This window comes from Panthera leo, chromosome B4 (assembly GCF_018350215.1).
Source record: "Panthera leo isolate Ple1 chromosome B4, P.leo_Ple1_pat1.1, whole genome shotgun sequence".
Lineage (NCBI taxonomy): Eukaryota > Metazoa > Chordata > Mammalia > Carnivora > Felidae > Panthera > Panthera leo.
The window spans coordinates 121,899,392-121,915,239 of record NC_056685.1 but is presented as its reverse complement, the minus strand read 5'-3'; the positions used below and the strand labels follow the sequence as shown (position 1 = coordinate 121,915,239).

Genomic DNA, 15,848 nt, shown 5'->3' with positions numbered 1-15,848 from the left:
CTCATCCTTTTAAAGTTACAGAGTCATAGGCCATTATTCTTTATGTACTGCCTGTTAAAATTTTCATGTCAAGGACATGAAAGATTTACATGCCATTAAGATTTTAGGGCCTCACATGTTACAAAACCAAGTTTGTATAGAGAGCTGAAGAGTAAATGGGACCATTTTTAAGGTAAAAGTTAGACTAGATCACTAGATATAAATAATGACATTTTAGTTCTGTAACACATGGACTTTCCTAATCACAAGCATTTGGAATAATGAAACCTGAGAAGGGAGAAAATGAGCGTCTTTGCAAGCCAAGGAACAGCCTCTGAATAGTGAACAATAGCCAAAGACCTGGGATTACATTCAGTGGTCTATTATTACTTTTTTTCTTGTTGTAGAATTGGGGATTTTTGTAGACTAGTAAAATGGTCCTAAAATTTTGGGGACTGAAAAAGGGTAGCCAACTTTTTATTTTGTCAAGTAGTAAGAATTTTAAAAGGTCTACTGCCTTTTATTATTACCATCATTTTCTGAAAGTAAGAACATTATTGTTCTAAAAAGGAGAAAGACTTAACTTCAAAGTAAGTCCTTTAAATAAATTTAACTTTTAAAAAAAAAAACTTTGTTGCACCTAATTGCGTTATTTTGCTACACTGCGATCGATGATGTTATTGTTCAGCAAATGAATACTCTCCCTCCCCTCTCCCATGGAAGGAGGAGATTTTCCCACTCCATTGGGCTTAGCTATGTGGCTTGTTTAGGCCAACAAAATGTTAGCTGGTATGATACAAACAGACACTTTATCTGATTTACCTGGTTTGTCTTGACCTATTGTCCTCTGTCTTCTGTAAGATGAGAGTGGCCTAGATAGCTACTGGTCCCAGAATGAGAAACACATAGAACAAATATGGACCCATGTGGCATTATCAAATAGAGCTTCCTACAGATTCATGAGCAAGAAATGTATGCTTATTTTTCTTAGCCACTGAGATTGGGGGTTGATAACATCATTTTAGCAGTAGCTAAGGAGCTAAATTTAGAATTCGTCAGCTTAGTTCACCAATCAGAAGTAAAGGATAATTCCAATTGGCTATTAAAGTCAAATGTCTTGGTCCAAAAGCTTAGCAATATAGATTAAAACTTTTAAAAGAAACAGCATAAATCAAGAAGTTTAAAGTAAGGAAGAGTAGTAGGTATCCTACACTTTCATAGTAACAAAGGAAAGAAGGAATTCTGAGAACACTACAATAGAAAAACATTTCAGGGGTGCCTGGGTGGCTCAGGTGTTTAAGCATCTGACTCTTGATCTTGGCTCAGGTCATGATCTCATGGTTCACAAGTTCAAGTCCCACATCCAGCTCTGTACTGACAGCTCAGAGCCTGGAGCCTACTTCAGATTCTGTGTCCCCCTGTCTCTCTGCCCCTCCCCTGCTCATATTCTGTCTCTCTCTCAAAAATAAAGAAATATTAAAAAAAAAAAAAGAACTCAAATCATTAACCTAAGTTTATATCTTAAAGGAACTAGAAAAAGAACAAAGGAAACGCAAAGATAGCAGAAGGAAGAAAGTAAAGATTATAGCAGAGATAAGCAGAGAATAGAAAACCACAGAGAATCAAAGACATTGTAAGTTGGTTCTTGGAAAAGATTTAGCAAAATTGACAAACCTTTGTCTAGACCAAGAGAATACTCCAATTAGAAAAATCAGAAAAAGTGGGACATTACTACCAACCTTACAGAAATAAAAAGGATTTTAAGAGAATGCTATGAACAGTTACACACCAACAAATTAACCTAGATAAAATTCTGGTAAATTCCCAGAAACACAAAATTCGCAAAACTCAAGAAAAGAGAGAAAATCTGAATAGACCTATAACAAACAAAAAGAGATTGAATCAGTAATTAAAAGCATCCCAACAAAGAAAACCTAGGACAGGATGCTTTACTGGTGAATTCTGTTAAACATTTAATGAAGAATCAACACCAGTGTCTCAAATGCTTATAGATAATAGAAGAGAAGGGAACATTTTATAACTATTCTATGATGCCCATATTATCCTGATACCACAGGCATTATAAGAGAACTGCAAACCAATATCCCTTACAAATATTGTTGCAAAAGTCTTCAGCAATATCTAGCTAAAACTAGAAAATGCTTAGAAGATAACATTTTGTACTATAAAGGGTAGAATGAATATTTCTTTCTGACTCCATGCCAACTTAAATAATTTTTAAAATAAATATTTTGATCTATGCATATTTTCTGATGTTTGACTTTGTCATTTCCAAGAGAGACACAGTATTATAATTAGCTAGATTTATGGCCTTAGGGACATCATTTCAAAATGGTATATCCCCTGAACAGATTCATAAAGTTTATGTATTTTATTGAAAATTGCCAAATTCTGAATCAGACAAAATGAAGATAGTTCTTACTTGTACTAGCATGTCAATCTATCTGTTAACAAATCGTCACTTGTATAAAGGACAAACAAATGTATTGAGACTCAATTAATATATAGACTAGTCCATTCAGTTGACAAGTATCAAATGTCTAGTATGTGCCAGGCACCATGCTAGCTAGGTACTTGGTAAGCACTGACTTTTTTTTTGTCCCCCTTTGGGGGTTGACAGGGAGGTAGAAAGGCAGTGAACAGTAATCATTGACTTATTTTTAAACCTGTGAATAATCATTTCGGAGGAAGGCATTTCAGGCTTCTCCAAGAATGACGAAGGTATTTTGTTTTCTATAAGTGAATTACAATATTAATAAGCAAAAACATTACTAAATATTTTATTGAGTGCTTTACTGTATATTAACCACCACTTACCTATGTAAATTTAATTAATTTTTACAACAACTCTGAGATAAGTACTATTTTTATGCTCATTTACATGATGGGGATATAAGATAAAGAGAGGCTAAGTAATTTGTGGAAAGGGACAGAGCTGTTAAGTAGAGGAACAGGAGTATCAGGCAATCTGACCCTAGTACCTGCACTCTTACTCACCTGGCATGAGAAGACATATTTGTATCTAAACTATTTCAGCTCTTTCTTACTTCTCTACATTCTGTGATATAACTTCATTAATTTAAACAATGAACCACAGGGCTACTCATAATCTGAAATGTTATTATAGAAGATGAGAGATTAAATTGTAATCTAAAATTTCACCTAGTTTTATATTCTGTGATCTATGTAGGTTTATAAGAAAATTGAATTCTCATTTAAGTCAGCAGTTCTTATCAGTCCCAATATCCCCTTTTTAAAATAAATATTTTATAATGCCCATATACAGTCATAAATGAAACTCATAGAAAATATAAGCTATCAAAATATCTATTCACAAAAAATTATTTTAGTGCCTTAATTGTACTATACATTTCTGTAAAAAAGAAAACTAATTGTTACAGAATAAAAGTGTGGTGTGTATATACTCAGGTAGTCTTTGTCTCTCTTTACAATGAATAAAGTTGAATATCAGAAAAACAAGATGATAGGAAAATATAAGGCAGAGACAAGGCTGCCAAATTTCAGGATTCCAGGGATATGGTTTGTATCAAGTACAATGTAAATAGTGCCATCTGGAGTTCTGCAGTGTCATAACTCAGTGTGTCTGAGTGAAACTACGGTTATTTGACTAAAACTCATGTCCATCTTAATAGAAAAAAGTGAAAGAGGGAAATAATGTTTTCAAAGTAAAAATAACACAGACGTATTATAGGATGTCAAGTTGAAAAACTAAGGAAGGATAATATTCATGGAAATCAATCAGTTTTTATATCGATAGTATCAAAATAAATCACTGTTATTCCATGGGATGGAATACTAACAAAGATTGCAAAAACTTCATCTTGTATCTTGAAATGCTCCCGCCTTTAGTGGGATTTCTAAATTTCATTCTCATTTGATGGATTAATTCATTTAATCCTCAAAACCCTTATGTGGTAGGTTTTCCCCCTTTTACAGAGGGGAATCCCAGGCAGTCTTGCTCACTACATTATGCTGTTTCCAGTTTAACAGTTTTTAAGTTTTCGTCTTTTTATATTACTGAAAAAGTAAGTATTCAGATAACCTGTGTGTTCTGTTCAAAATTAAGCATTCTGTAGGGCTTAATAAAATTGACACAATTGTGGTTAGAGTCACGTCTGCAGAAGTGTTATCTTCCGCTTATGTAGAGTTTATAATGTTTGAAAGATACCTTTGCTAAAACATTTTATACCAGTTCTTGAAAAGATGTCATGTTCCTTCTTCCTACTTCATTAGTGCAGTTTACAGATGAGGAAGAAGAGTAAAGAGAAACAGACTTTTCTAGAGGATAAGGAAAATTATTCTAGAGGAGATTGCTATGGCCTTTGCACTAATAAGGTATTTTTCAGGGTCAGCTTTGCTTTACTACCTTAGAGTCAGTCATCATAGCATCTGAGTGCCCTTGTGGCAGTACTCAGTGAGTGAGTAGGAGAAGGAATGAATACAACTCTGTACCTGTCACGTCTTGCCACCACCAAACAAAGCATCTGACAGGAGATGTGTTTAAGAAAAGAAATTCCCAAGTAAACAATGGCATTGCTAGCCATTCAGCCTCATGTTCGGTACCGTCTCCTTTATGGCCCTCATCATGTCCACCATATGTAAATATTTACACATATATATATATACACACACATACATGCGTATATGTATGTATATGCATATGCACAGGAAAATGTCACTACTCGTGTTCAGACTTATGACCCAGCGTTATCAAAAGAAGGTTAAAGTTATTATTATATTTGAGAAGTAAATAAGTACATATTCATTTAGAAAGCCTTATTATCCCATACCTCCAAAGGAAGGTAAAAATGGTGTTTTAAGTATTTAATGGGTTAAGCTTATTATTTTAAAAACTCACTAATACAGAACATCTCATTCCCAGTCAGTGCCAAATAACAGATGTTCTTGTATATTAAAAACAGTACCGTTCTGTAAGAACAAGTCAGATCAACAAGTATTTATTAAACACGTTTAGTATAGCCAACATTTAGTACTTTGGGGGATACAAAAGAAATAGAAGACCCAGTACTCACTGTAACTACAAAGGATGTCAGAAGTAAATCTCTTTCCTCCTCCACCCCCCCCAACAATCTTTTTAAATATTAGATAAAATTTATGGTGAAGGAAAATTGGCTTCTAGAAACCAAGGGATTCTTAGTTTAAGACTAAAATAATAGAAGCATGTAATGTGCCATTCTTTGTCTATAAAACATGGGATATTAGTAGTTGTCATGTTCTAGCTGTCATCATTTTTAAAAAGAATGGGAAAAGGGGTAGCATATAAAAAATAAGATTTTTTTAGGAATGTAACCAAATCATTGGATAAAGGAATACTAAATTACCTAAGATACTCACTAAGCCAATTGTATTGTTTTTTGAAAAGTTATACAAGAGGAAAAAAAATGTTTATCAAATGTCTTCTGTGAACCCCATGCCAGCCAAGTTCTTTCCATATTACCTCTGTTTATGTACGTTCGAGAGTCTTCAGAATCCATAGTTAAGATGGTGTTCTGACCCACCCCACCCTACCCCTCCCTGACCCCAACTGGGATCACAGAATATGCAGTCTATTTAAAAATAGTCCTTGCAGGAAACAGAAAGAAGGGGACTGAGAGCCTTCAGTGAATTCCTATTCAGGAGCAAATAAACTTTGCCTAAGTAATTCCAGGTACAAAGTGAAATCGGGAGAATTTATATTATTTATTATAATGTTATGGTTAAATAAATCCAGAAATAAAGTTCTCTGCTTGCCTTCCAAAATTCCATGTAATTTTTTGTAACATTTTAAATCAAGATCAATTATTGCACAGTTATAACAAGAGTTTTAAGAATAGGATAAATAAACAGTTTGTGTTAGGTTTGGTAATAGTTTACCTCCCTTGTGTGGAACATAAGGATCTGTTTCTTCATAAGAACTATCCAAAAGTTATACTAAAACCTGTTGATCACATTTACAGACCTTTTTCAATTCAGTGCAGTTAAATAGTATGCAAGATTATAGTAGAGTAAAAGTTAGAAAGTGATACAAGACTTTTCTAAACTTTTATATGATCAGGTACTGGTCACACCTCTCTCTAATATTCAACTCTTTGTTCTCTCTTATGTGCTCCTGTAGATGAAATCCAAAACCATTACCACATAAATTGTATTACCATATCAGTGATTGCAGTAATTTAAGCTGGTTTTATGTGGCCCTCGTGTGGTTGCAGGAAGTGAATTTTATAAATGAGAATCAGATCCATAAACATTTTTCAGGTTTGTTTTGAAAGTCCATTTATGTCACTAACAAGGAGTCCTTTCCCTCATTTATAACATATAGTCAAATTTTAGGTTCTAAAGTTTATCAACATTTTTCTTGGAAATAATAAAATGCTAATATTTCCTGGATAGTATTACTGGTGTTTATGTTAGTTAAAGGGAAAGTTCTTTTACTTTGAATTCCTTGAAGATGAAATCATTCTGTATGATCTGTTTGAAAACTACCATATGGTATTTCTTTGCAGTTGAGAGTTTAATTTTGAATTTATTTTTAAATGTGACAAAATTTCTCAGAATTCCTATCCTTCAAAAATCTGTCTATGTAAGTTAAGTAAGATGTTAATTCTCCCCTGGGGCAGCCTCACCTAGTTTCTCACCTCTGTGATGATAAACTTGTAGTTTCTGCTGAATTTGTTTGGAATTTCAAGAAAACAAAATGAAGCAAAAACATATGAGCTTGTAATATTTTTTTTAACTCTTCCAAAGCTTTGTAAAGATTTACAAAGGTAGATTATTTTATGTATGGTATAGTTGGTTTATTAGTGTTATGTTTGAAACAGGCTACCTTTGTCTCCCCTCCAAAACACACATAGTCTTTGATTATTGATTCTTTTTTTGACTCATTATTTTTTGTTATTGGAGGATAAAATAATAAGCATATGCAATTATCTCTCATTTTCACCCTTACTATTCTTCTTACTCTCAAGTCAATAAAATTTGTGGTGGTCCATTTCGTTTATCATTAATACTTACTAGCACATTAATACTACTTGCATAGTAGTCTCTAACATTAAAAAAAAAAAAAAAAAAAAAAGCTGAATTAGTCTAATCTTATTTCTGAATATATTTGAAACACAGACACATACTGAAAGTACCCTGTACAAAATTCTTATTTTATACTCTCATGCCTTTTTGTTGCCTCCACTGTTAAAGGCTTTTGCCCAGATGACAAAGTTTATTTATTCACCACTCTAGCCTACCATACCCACTATGGAGACTGGCCCATCTTAACCCTAGATTTGTGCTTTTAGTTGATATGGTTTCCCACCTCTGAACTCCTTTTGCACCTAAAACCAGACATTTTAGCAGTAAGTTACTTTGTAATTTGTTTCACTTCTTCCTAATTCTGCATTCACTTACTAAGGAAATATACTATGTCTTTCCCTTTTTTGAATTATCCATAGTGTGATGTGTAACTTAGTGATTATTTGGAAATGGTAGGGGAAAATCTTCATTTTGTTATCACAAAACTCAATGAAAGAAGTGTTTGTTGTCTAAGAGTATTGGAAATCCCTTTCTTGCACCCAGTAACATTGTAAAGTACCTTCTCCTCCTTATTACTACATCTCAGCATTACTTTTTTTTGCTTGCTTTCATATTTAATTAATCAGTACAGCAATTCATGTGATCCAGTCAAGTCTTTTAGAAAGATTGCAGTTAGTATTTTTTTTTTACTAGTTAGAGAAGGCCAGATGGATACAGATGTGTCATTTAATGTCATCCATTCCTTCTTTTGTGTTGTCAGAAACATTTGGTAGCAGAAATTTCCTTCTACAATGAACTCCTTACCAGACAATGAGCTGCCAATTAAAAATGGAGAACAAACAAATAAAAGAACAGAGTATTACCCAGGAAATTTCCTTTCAAAATCTCAGAGGGAACATCTCCCTCTATTAATTGTAATTTAAAAGACCCTTGAGAATATCTAGGATAGCTGCAATATGCCAACACCCAATTTATGGGATCTTTTTATTAACTAAATAAGGATACTTAATGTTCGGCTAAAAAGCACTCAACCTGAAATAAGGCAATAATTTTAAGAGTAAACTACTGAAAGTAAAGGAAGTATAATTCATAACCTTAGATCTGGACAGCTGTCCATCTGTACATGTTACAGCTAAAATCTAAGAGTTCCACTGAGGACCACAGAGTTGGGATGGGTAGAGGTATTTGTTATAATTATAGTCAAGTTGGTTCAAAACTGTCATTTATTTTATTTTACTTGAAGAGTGATGCTATCTGTACTCCAGTGCCCTTTGATTTAATCCATAGTATTGGCTTCTCAATATGTCAGTAAATTAATTATACTTTAAAAGCTTTTTCTTTGAAATTTCCCATGCAGACATTTAAATAGGTATACAATATATTTCATATAGCTCCTGATTTTTGCTCATTAGTTTAACTTGATAATGTTATATTTTTATGCTTTTATAAATAGTCCATTACCTTTCCATATGCTTGATTATGTGTATTAAGAACTCTATGAGGGGCACCTAGGTGGCTCAGTCAGTTAAGCATCTGACTTGATTTCAGCTCAGGTCATGATCTCACAGTCATGACATTGGGCTCCATACTGAGCGTGCAGCCTGCTTACGGTTCTCTCTCTCCCTCTTCCTCTCCCCCTGTTTGCACCTTCTCCCTCTCAAAAACAATTAATTAATTAATTTAAAAACTGAAAAGCCTATGAACCCTTACAGCTTTTATTGTGATGCCTCACTTTCCTGAAAAGTATGTATCTATGGTTATAATTAACTTTAAGTAACTTTATTCATTATAAACAGATTTATTAGCAATAAATTTGGAAATATTAATATGAACTTTCAGTTCTATGAATTTTTCCCTGTTACAATACAAACTCCCTTATCTGCCATGGTCTAAACCTGTAATTCGTTAAACAATAAAAAAGTCAGTAAACTAATCCAACAAAATTAAAAGACAACCTACTGAGTGGGAAAAGATATTTGCAAGTGATGTATCTGATGAAGGGTTACTATCCAAAATATATAAAGAACTTTTACAACTCAACACTCCCCCGTCAAAAAAATTCCAATTAAAAAATGGGCAGAAGATATGAAGAGACATTTCTCCAAAGAAGACATACAGGTGAGGGGCGCCTGGGTGGCTCAGTCGGTTGAGCGTCCGACTTCAGCTCAGGTCACGATCTCACGGTTCGTGAGTTTGAGCCCCGCGTCAGGCTCTGGGCTGATGGCTCAGAGCCTGGAGCCTGCTTCCGATTCTGTGTCACCCTCTCTCTCTGCCCCTCCCCCATTCATGCTCTGTCTCTCTCTGTCTCAAAAATAAATAAACATTAAAAAAAAAAATTAAAAAAAAAAAAAAAAGACATACAGGTGACCAACAGACACATGAAAAGATGTTCAGTGTCACTCATCATCAAGGAAATGCAAATCAGAACCACAATGAGATATCACCTTACACCTATCAGAATGGCTAAAATCAATAACTTAAGAAACAACAAGTGTTGGTGAGGATGTGGGGGAAAAGGAACCCTCATGCACTGTGGGTAGCAATGCAAACTGGTGCAGCCACTGTGGAAGACAGTATGGAGGTTCCTCAAAAAATGAAAAATAGAACTACCTTACAATTCATGAATCACATTACTGGATATTTATCCAAAAAATACAAAAACACTAGTTTGGAAAGATATATGCACCCCTGTGTTTATCACAGCATTATTTACGATAGCCAAACTACAGAAGCAGCCCAAGTGTTCATCAACAGATGAATGGATAAAGAAAATTAATATTACTTAGCCATAGAAAGAATGAATTCTTGCCATTTGCAACAACATGGATGGAGCTAGAGAATATAATGCTAAACAAAATAAGTCAGTCAAAGAAAAATACCATATGATTTCACTTATATGTGGAATTTTAGAGACAAATGAACAAGGGAAAAAAAGTGAGAGAAAGGAGAGAGAGAAACCAAGAAATCAACTCTTAAATATAGAGAACAAACTGATAGTTACCAGAGGGGAGGTGGGTGGGGGGTGGGTGAAATAGGTGATAGGGATTAGAAGCATACTTATTGTAATGAGCACTGAGTAATATATGGAAGTGTTGAATCACTGTATTATACACCTGAAACTAATGTAATAGTGTATGTTAACTACATTGGAATTTAAATTTTAATTAATTGATTAAGCTAGTCTCAAAAAGTGAGTAAACTCGGGAAATCATTTTAAGAGACTATCTACTTACCTTGTTTTATGAAATTTATGAAAATTTGCCAGTTTGCTAATTGCCAGTTTTTTTTTATATTAGGCCAAAACCTTTTTTCCCCCCCTTAATTTATGAGTCTGTTGATTAGCACTGGACCTCTTTTTTGCATGAACCATACCCATAATACAGAGTCTACAATGAAAACATTTGCTAGGCATTCTTAATTCAAAATTATCTAGGCTTTTTACCTTTATTGCTTAATCTTTTGTTACTTACACACCTGCCTAATTTAAGAGCATTTTTTAAGTTAGAAATTTACCTTTAGTTGGTGGCCTTCAACTTCGTTTCATTGAAACAGCTCTTTCAGATGCTCAACATCACTCCTCATCAGGGAAATACAAATCAAAACCACACTCAGATATCACCTCACGCCAGTCAGAGTGGCCAAAATGAACAAATCAGGAGACTATAGATGCTGGAGAGGATGTGAAGAAACGGGAACCCTCTTGCACTGTTGGTGGGAATGCAAATTGGTGCAGCCGCTCTGGAAAACAGTGTGGAGGTTCCTCAAAAAATTAAAAATAGACCTACCCCATGACCCAGCAATAGCACTGCTAGGAATTTACCCAAGGGATACAGGAGTACTGATGCATAGGGGCACTTGTACCCCAATGTTTATAGCAGCACTCTCAACAATAGCCAAATTATGGAAAGAGCCCAAATGTCCATCAACTGATGAATGGATAAAGAAATTGTGGTTTATGTACACAATGGAGTACTACGTGGCAATGAGAAAGAATGAAATATGGCCCTTTTGTAGCAACATGGATGGAACTGGAGAGTGTTATGCTAAGTGAAATAAGCCATACAGAGAAAGACAGATACCATATGGTTTCACTCTTATGTGGATCCTGAGAAACTTAACAGAAACCCATGGGGGAGGGGAAGGGGGAAAAAAAAAGAGGTTAAAGTGAAAGAGAGCCAAAGCATAAGAGACTGTTAAAAACTGAGAACAAACTGAGGGTTGATGGGGGGTGGGAGGGAGGAGAGGGTGGGTGATGGGTATTGAGGAGGGCATCTTTTGGGATGAGCACTGGGTGTTGTATGGAAACCAATTTCACAATAAACTTCATGTATTGAAAAAAAAAAAGAAACAGCTCTTTCACATTCATATTTTATCAGCTTACATAATACTAATTATGTAATTATACTAATAATTAAGCATGGGTTTACACCACTTACAAACAGTGGTTTGCTAAGGAAAAAAATCCATATTCCCTCTTGGTTAAGTCTATAACAAATGCACGTATAAGCTTATTAGAAAATAGCCTTCTTGTTCCTGTCAGTTGTAGAAGAGTCTGTCAAAGGAGGTCAGTTAAGACCTTTTCCTATCCACTGTATTCACTACATTTTAAAACTGATGTAAGTTTTTCCATACATAGGTACATGAAAATGACATGCAAGAAAAAAGGATGATTTGAAAAATCTGTCTTACAAATAAGACCAACTGCAAACTACCTTTTGCCAGTCAAATGATTGTTGTTAAGATTGTTTTCATCAGAAAATTTGTCAGAGACAGTATAGGTTTTTTTCAGTTGGTAATTTAAAAAGATGTGGGAAGAAAAAAGAAAAGGTACAAGCAATCTGGAAAGCCATTTGACAAAAACTGCTAGAGTTCAACTAGTTTTATAAGCTATAATCCGTCAATTCCATACCCAGGTATATACTCGCGGGGGGCGGGGAGGGGGTGCATGTGGATGTCTGTATTCACTAAAAAATATGCAAGAAGATTTATAGCAACATTATTACTAATGACTAAAACTGGAAACAGCTTAAGTGTCAGCAGTACAATGAGTAAATACATTACAGCATACTTAATTCGTGGAATACTATCTACAACAATGAGAGTGGACAAAGTACAACATGCAATAATGTTGGTAAATCTCACAAAATCTAACCATAAGTGAAAAGTGCCAGACCAAGAAAAATACATAATATATGATTGCATTTGTATGATGTTCAGACCTGGCAAAAGTAGGCTATGGTGTGCTTTTTGTGAGAAAGCAAGGAAGTGTAACTAGAAGGAAGCACAAGATGACTTTTGGAGCTGTGGAAATACTCTCTCTTAACTTGGGTGCTATTCTCTTTGAGCTGTATGCTTAAGATATATGTTTTTATTATGTATGGTGAACTGCAAAAAAAGAAAAGAATGTGATTTTATCTGATGGGACTAATATTAACTACATGAAGTAATAACAGAAAACTAAGTTGAATTCTACAAAGGGATTTGTGAAGAGCTTAATTATGGAATCTATCAAAAAGGGAAATAAGAGTTAACAACTTGAAGTGTACCATATGTAGCTTATTTAGTTATAACTCATTTCAAGCCAATTTGTTGTATTTTGCATACTTAGTGCTTGGATTATGCAACCACTGAGAATTATTTAATAAGCATATAAATATAAACAATAAATTACTTTATCCTAGTCCTGTAAAGTAATCTGGATTGCCCTTCTCATTTTTTTTAAGTGTTAGGTTCTGTTCAGGATAAAACACTATTTAAAAATTAGACTGAAATTTGGTTCATTGGCCAAAAATACACTTCATTAACTGACCTCTTTTTGTAGAATATCTTTATTGATAATTTTTACCTCTGGTTTTCCTCATTTCAAAGGAAAAAAATCATGAAAATATTCTGGTATGCATTTATTAAATTTATATAATGACAAACAAAAATCAAATACATATTAGAATAAGATCAAAAGAAGCCTTAAACCATTCTCTCTCTCATGAGACTCACTGAATTTGCAAGACATTCATATTATTTCAGTAGTGGTACAAATATATGCTAGCCCAGCACTTTATTATGCAAGAGGCAATAGAGAAGAAAGAAATATTCAGTTGCCATAATGAATAATCTTATTCATTGTGGGGAGTGAAACACAATTGCATAAACCATTAATAAAAGTGATTCCCCTCTTCAATTAAATTGTAGTTGTTTCCCTTGTGTAGTAAATACAGATGAAAAGTGTTGATTTGGCAAGAGAAAAGAGTATGCTTCTAAAGTATTTAATCAAGTAGATAATCATTTTGAAAAACATTTATGTTAGTTTATATGTTAACTATAACATTCCATGATTGGAGACCCTATAATTTCTACAAAGAAGAAAAAATATTTGAAATAATGTGATTTGACACAGAATAGCAGCATTGTCCAATAACTATGTCTACTTTTTTTGGAAGTAAATCTTTGCCTAGACTTTAAACATATATTCCTTAAGTTTGTTAAAATTATTTTATGGTCCTCAATGAGATATGAACCATACCCCTAGAAGAAAAGGTCTAAGGCATTCTAATGAGTGAGTTCAATTCTTAAAGACCAGAATTCTGTGAATACTTTGCCAACCACTCACCACTTTTGCCTTCTGTCATGCTAACTCCCCCCACATTCTGTACCAGTGAGATACAGCCTTGGTTGAGTGTGAGGGATGAGCTGGGCAACTAACAGTGTGGGTGGAGGAGTAGCACCTCTCACAACAGAGTGCCATTACTGAGATTTCTAAGGCTTGATCTCTACTATGGGGAAAGTAAAGAAATTGAAGTAGAAAGCCATCTCACAGAGTAGCTTTGTTACTATAGATTTCTAAGTACTAAAAAGAGAAAGAGTGGAAGGAGCCAGGTATCTGTTCCTTCAACCAACCTTTAATCTGGTAACTTTCAATCAAAGCCACCTTTGACACCAAGAATTGGGGAAGTGAGCCAGATCAGAAAAGATATAAGATAGGAAGTAGCCCCTGGCATGGAAGGCCAAAAGCAGAAGGAATAAGCAACTATGGAAAATTACTATCTCCCTAAATTCACATCACCTCATATTAGCTTCTTTATATGTTATTTTGAAAAATGGGAGTATTGGGTGTGTCGGGGTATGTGTTAAGCACCCCTGGTTGAAATTATTGTTATTGAAATGACTACTGAACTAAGAATGCAACCTGTTTAGTGAACTGGAAACTTGAAGATTCTAGCCACAAAATAAAGAGTGTATGAATAATTTGGTTACTGTGTTACAGTGTTGCTGTGTTAAATTTTTCTGTGATTGAGTATGGTAAAACTCAAATCCTTCATACTATTTTCACATTTTTCTAAAACAATTACCATTATGTTATGGCTTAAAAAAAACATACTTTAGGTGTAAATGTCAACCTTGCAATCTGTAGTTAATAGCTTTGAATTCATGGAGGTTTCATTTTTTTAGTAGTGATATAGCAAAAATATTTAACATTGTACTCCTATTCTTTTATTAGGATTTGGAACTTGGAAGGAATGCAGACAGCTCATTTTGTTCTTCATTCCCCGGGAATGAGTGTGTGCTGGCATCCTGAGGAAACTTTTAAGGTTGTTATTTACAACTTAGCTTTCTTTTATCATGCTGAAAAGACATATACATGTGTAATACATGCATACATAGAGGAGAAAAAGCAATTACTTTTTCCACCTCAGGGACTCTAATTGTCATAAGTGCATTTAGACTAGTCCAGAATTCTGTAACTTAAAAACTCTATAATTAAGTTTTTATTTTGCAGCCATCATCCATAAATGGAATTTTTTCAGAGTACATTTTTCCTACCCTCTGGTAGATTTCAATTAAAAAAAAAAAAAACTGATGCCTGGACTGTCTAGTAGCAGTATTCATTAGGGGAAAAAAAAAATGTTAAAATCCACTCTTGCAAGCCATAACATGTAAACAGAAAGCATCAGTGACACAAGGCAAATTTGACCTAGCTGCAGTGGTATTCAATTCCTATTATTCAAAGTAGAGCTTTCTAAAATTCTAAAAATATATTGCAAGTTTTTATCAATTGACCTTAATTCTTATTTCATTGGGAAGATCAGCTATATTCAATAAGAATTCTCTTATTTGCCAGTATCTTCTCTTGGGCATCACTCTATTTTATCTTTCCCTAGAACCTAAGAAGTTCCCATGTTCATCTTCTTAAACTTAATTCTTTAGCTGTATAGAGTTCATGCCAGTTCCTTAGGCATCTTGATTTTATAGCTCTCTAATGTCTTTCATGCTTCTCCATTGACTCTCTTCTGTCCTCATACTTGCAGAGAAATATAAGCCTGTTTAATTATAACAAATACTTACATAGTACTTATATGTACTTGGCCCATTATCAGCGTTTCATGTTAGCTCACTTAATCCTCATGGCATCCTTATGAGATAGCAAGCAACTATGATGATCCTCACTTTACAGACAAGGAGACCACTTCTATCTTGAAACCCTGCTCACTTAATCTTTAAAGCTGCATTATTCTAGTCCTCTTGAGCATCTCTGCGTGTTATCTTCCCTTTTTCTTTCTCCTCTGTCAGCTTCTTTCACCATGTATTTATGAATTGTTGCAAGAGGTAATTCTCATCTACGCTGTGCCCTTTATTGTAAGAGAGGATAGAAGAATGAATAAAGCCCTTGCCCTTAAGTTACACATGACTGACATGTAAGGAAGAAGAACATGTAATTAAATACAATAACACAGATTTTAAGTGTTGGAATAAAGAAATCTAATAAGTAGAATGATGACATAAAAAAAGGATTAAACAGATCTGCTCAT

The 15,848-nt window shown here is 34.1% G+C and overlaps 1 protein-coding gene across 3 annotated transcripts in view; it reads left to right on the top strand.

The window, feature by feature from the left end:
- NUP37 (nucleoporin 37) overlaps positions 1-15,848 on the top strand; it is a 42,537-nt gene that overhangs the window by 17,091 nt on the left and 9,598 nt on the right. For all 3 annotated transcript variants that reach the window (XM_042947543.1, XM_042947544.1, XM_042947545.1), the window contains exon 6: positions 14,540-14,630. In XM_042947543.1, the coding sequence (XP_042803477.1) occupies positions 14,540-14,630 (91 nt within the window). The remainder of the gene's footprint in view (positions 1-14,539; positions 14,631-15,848) is intronic.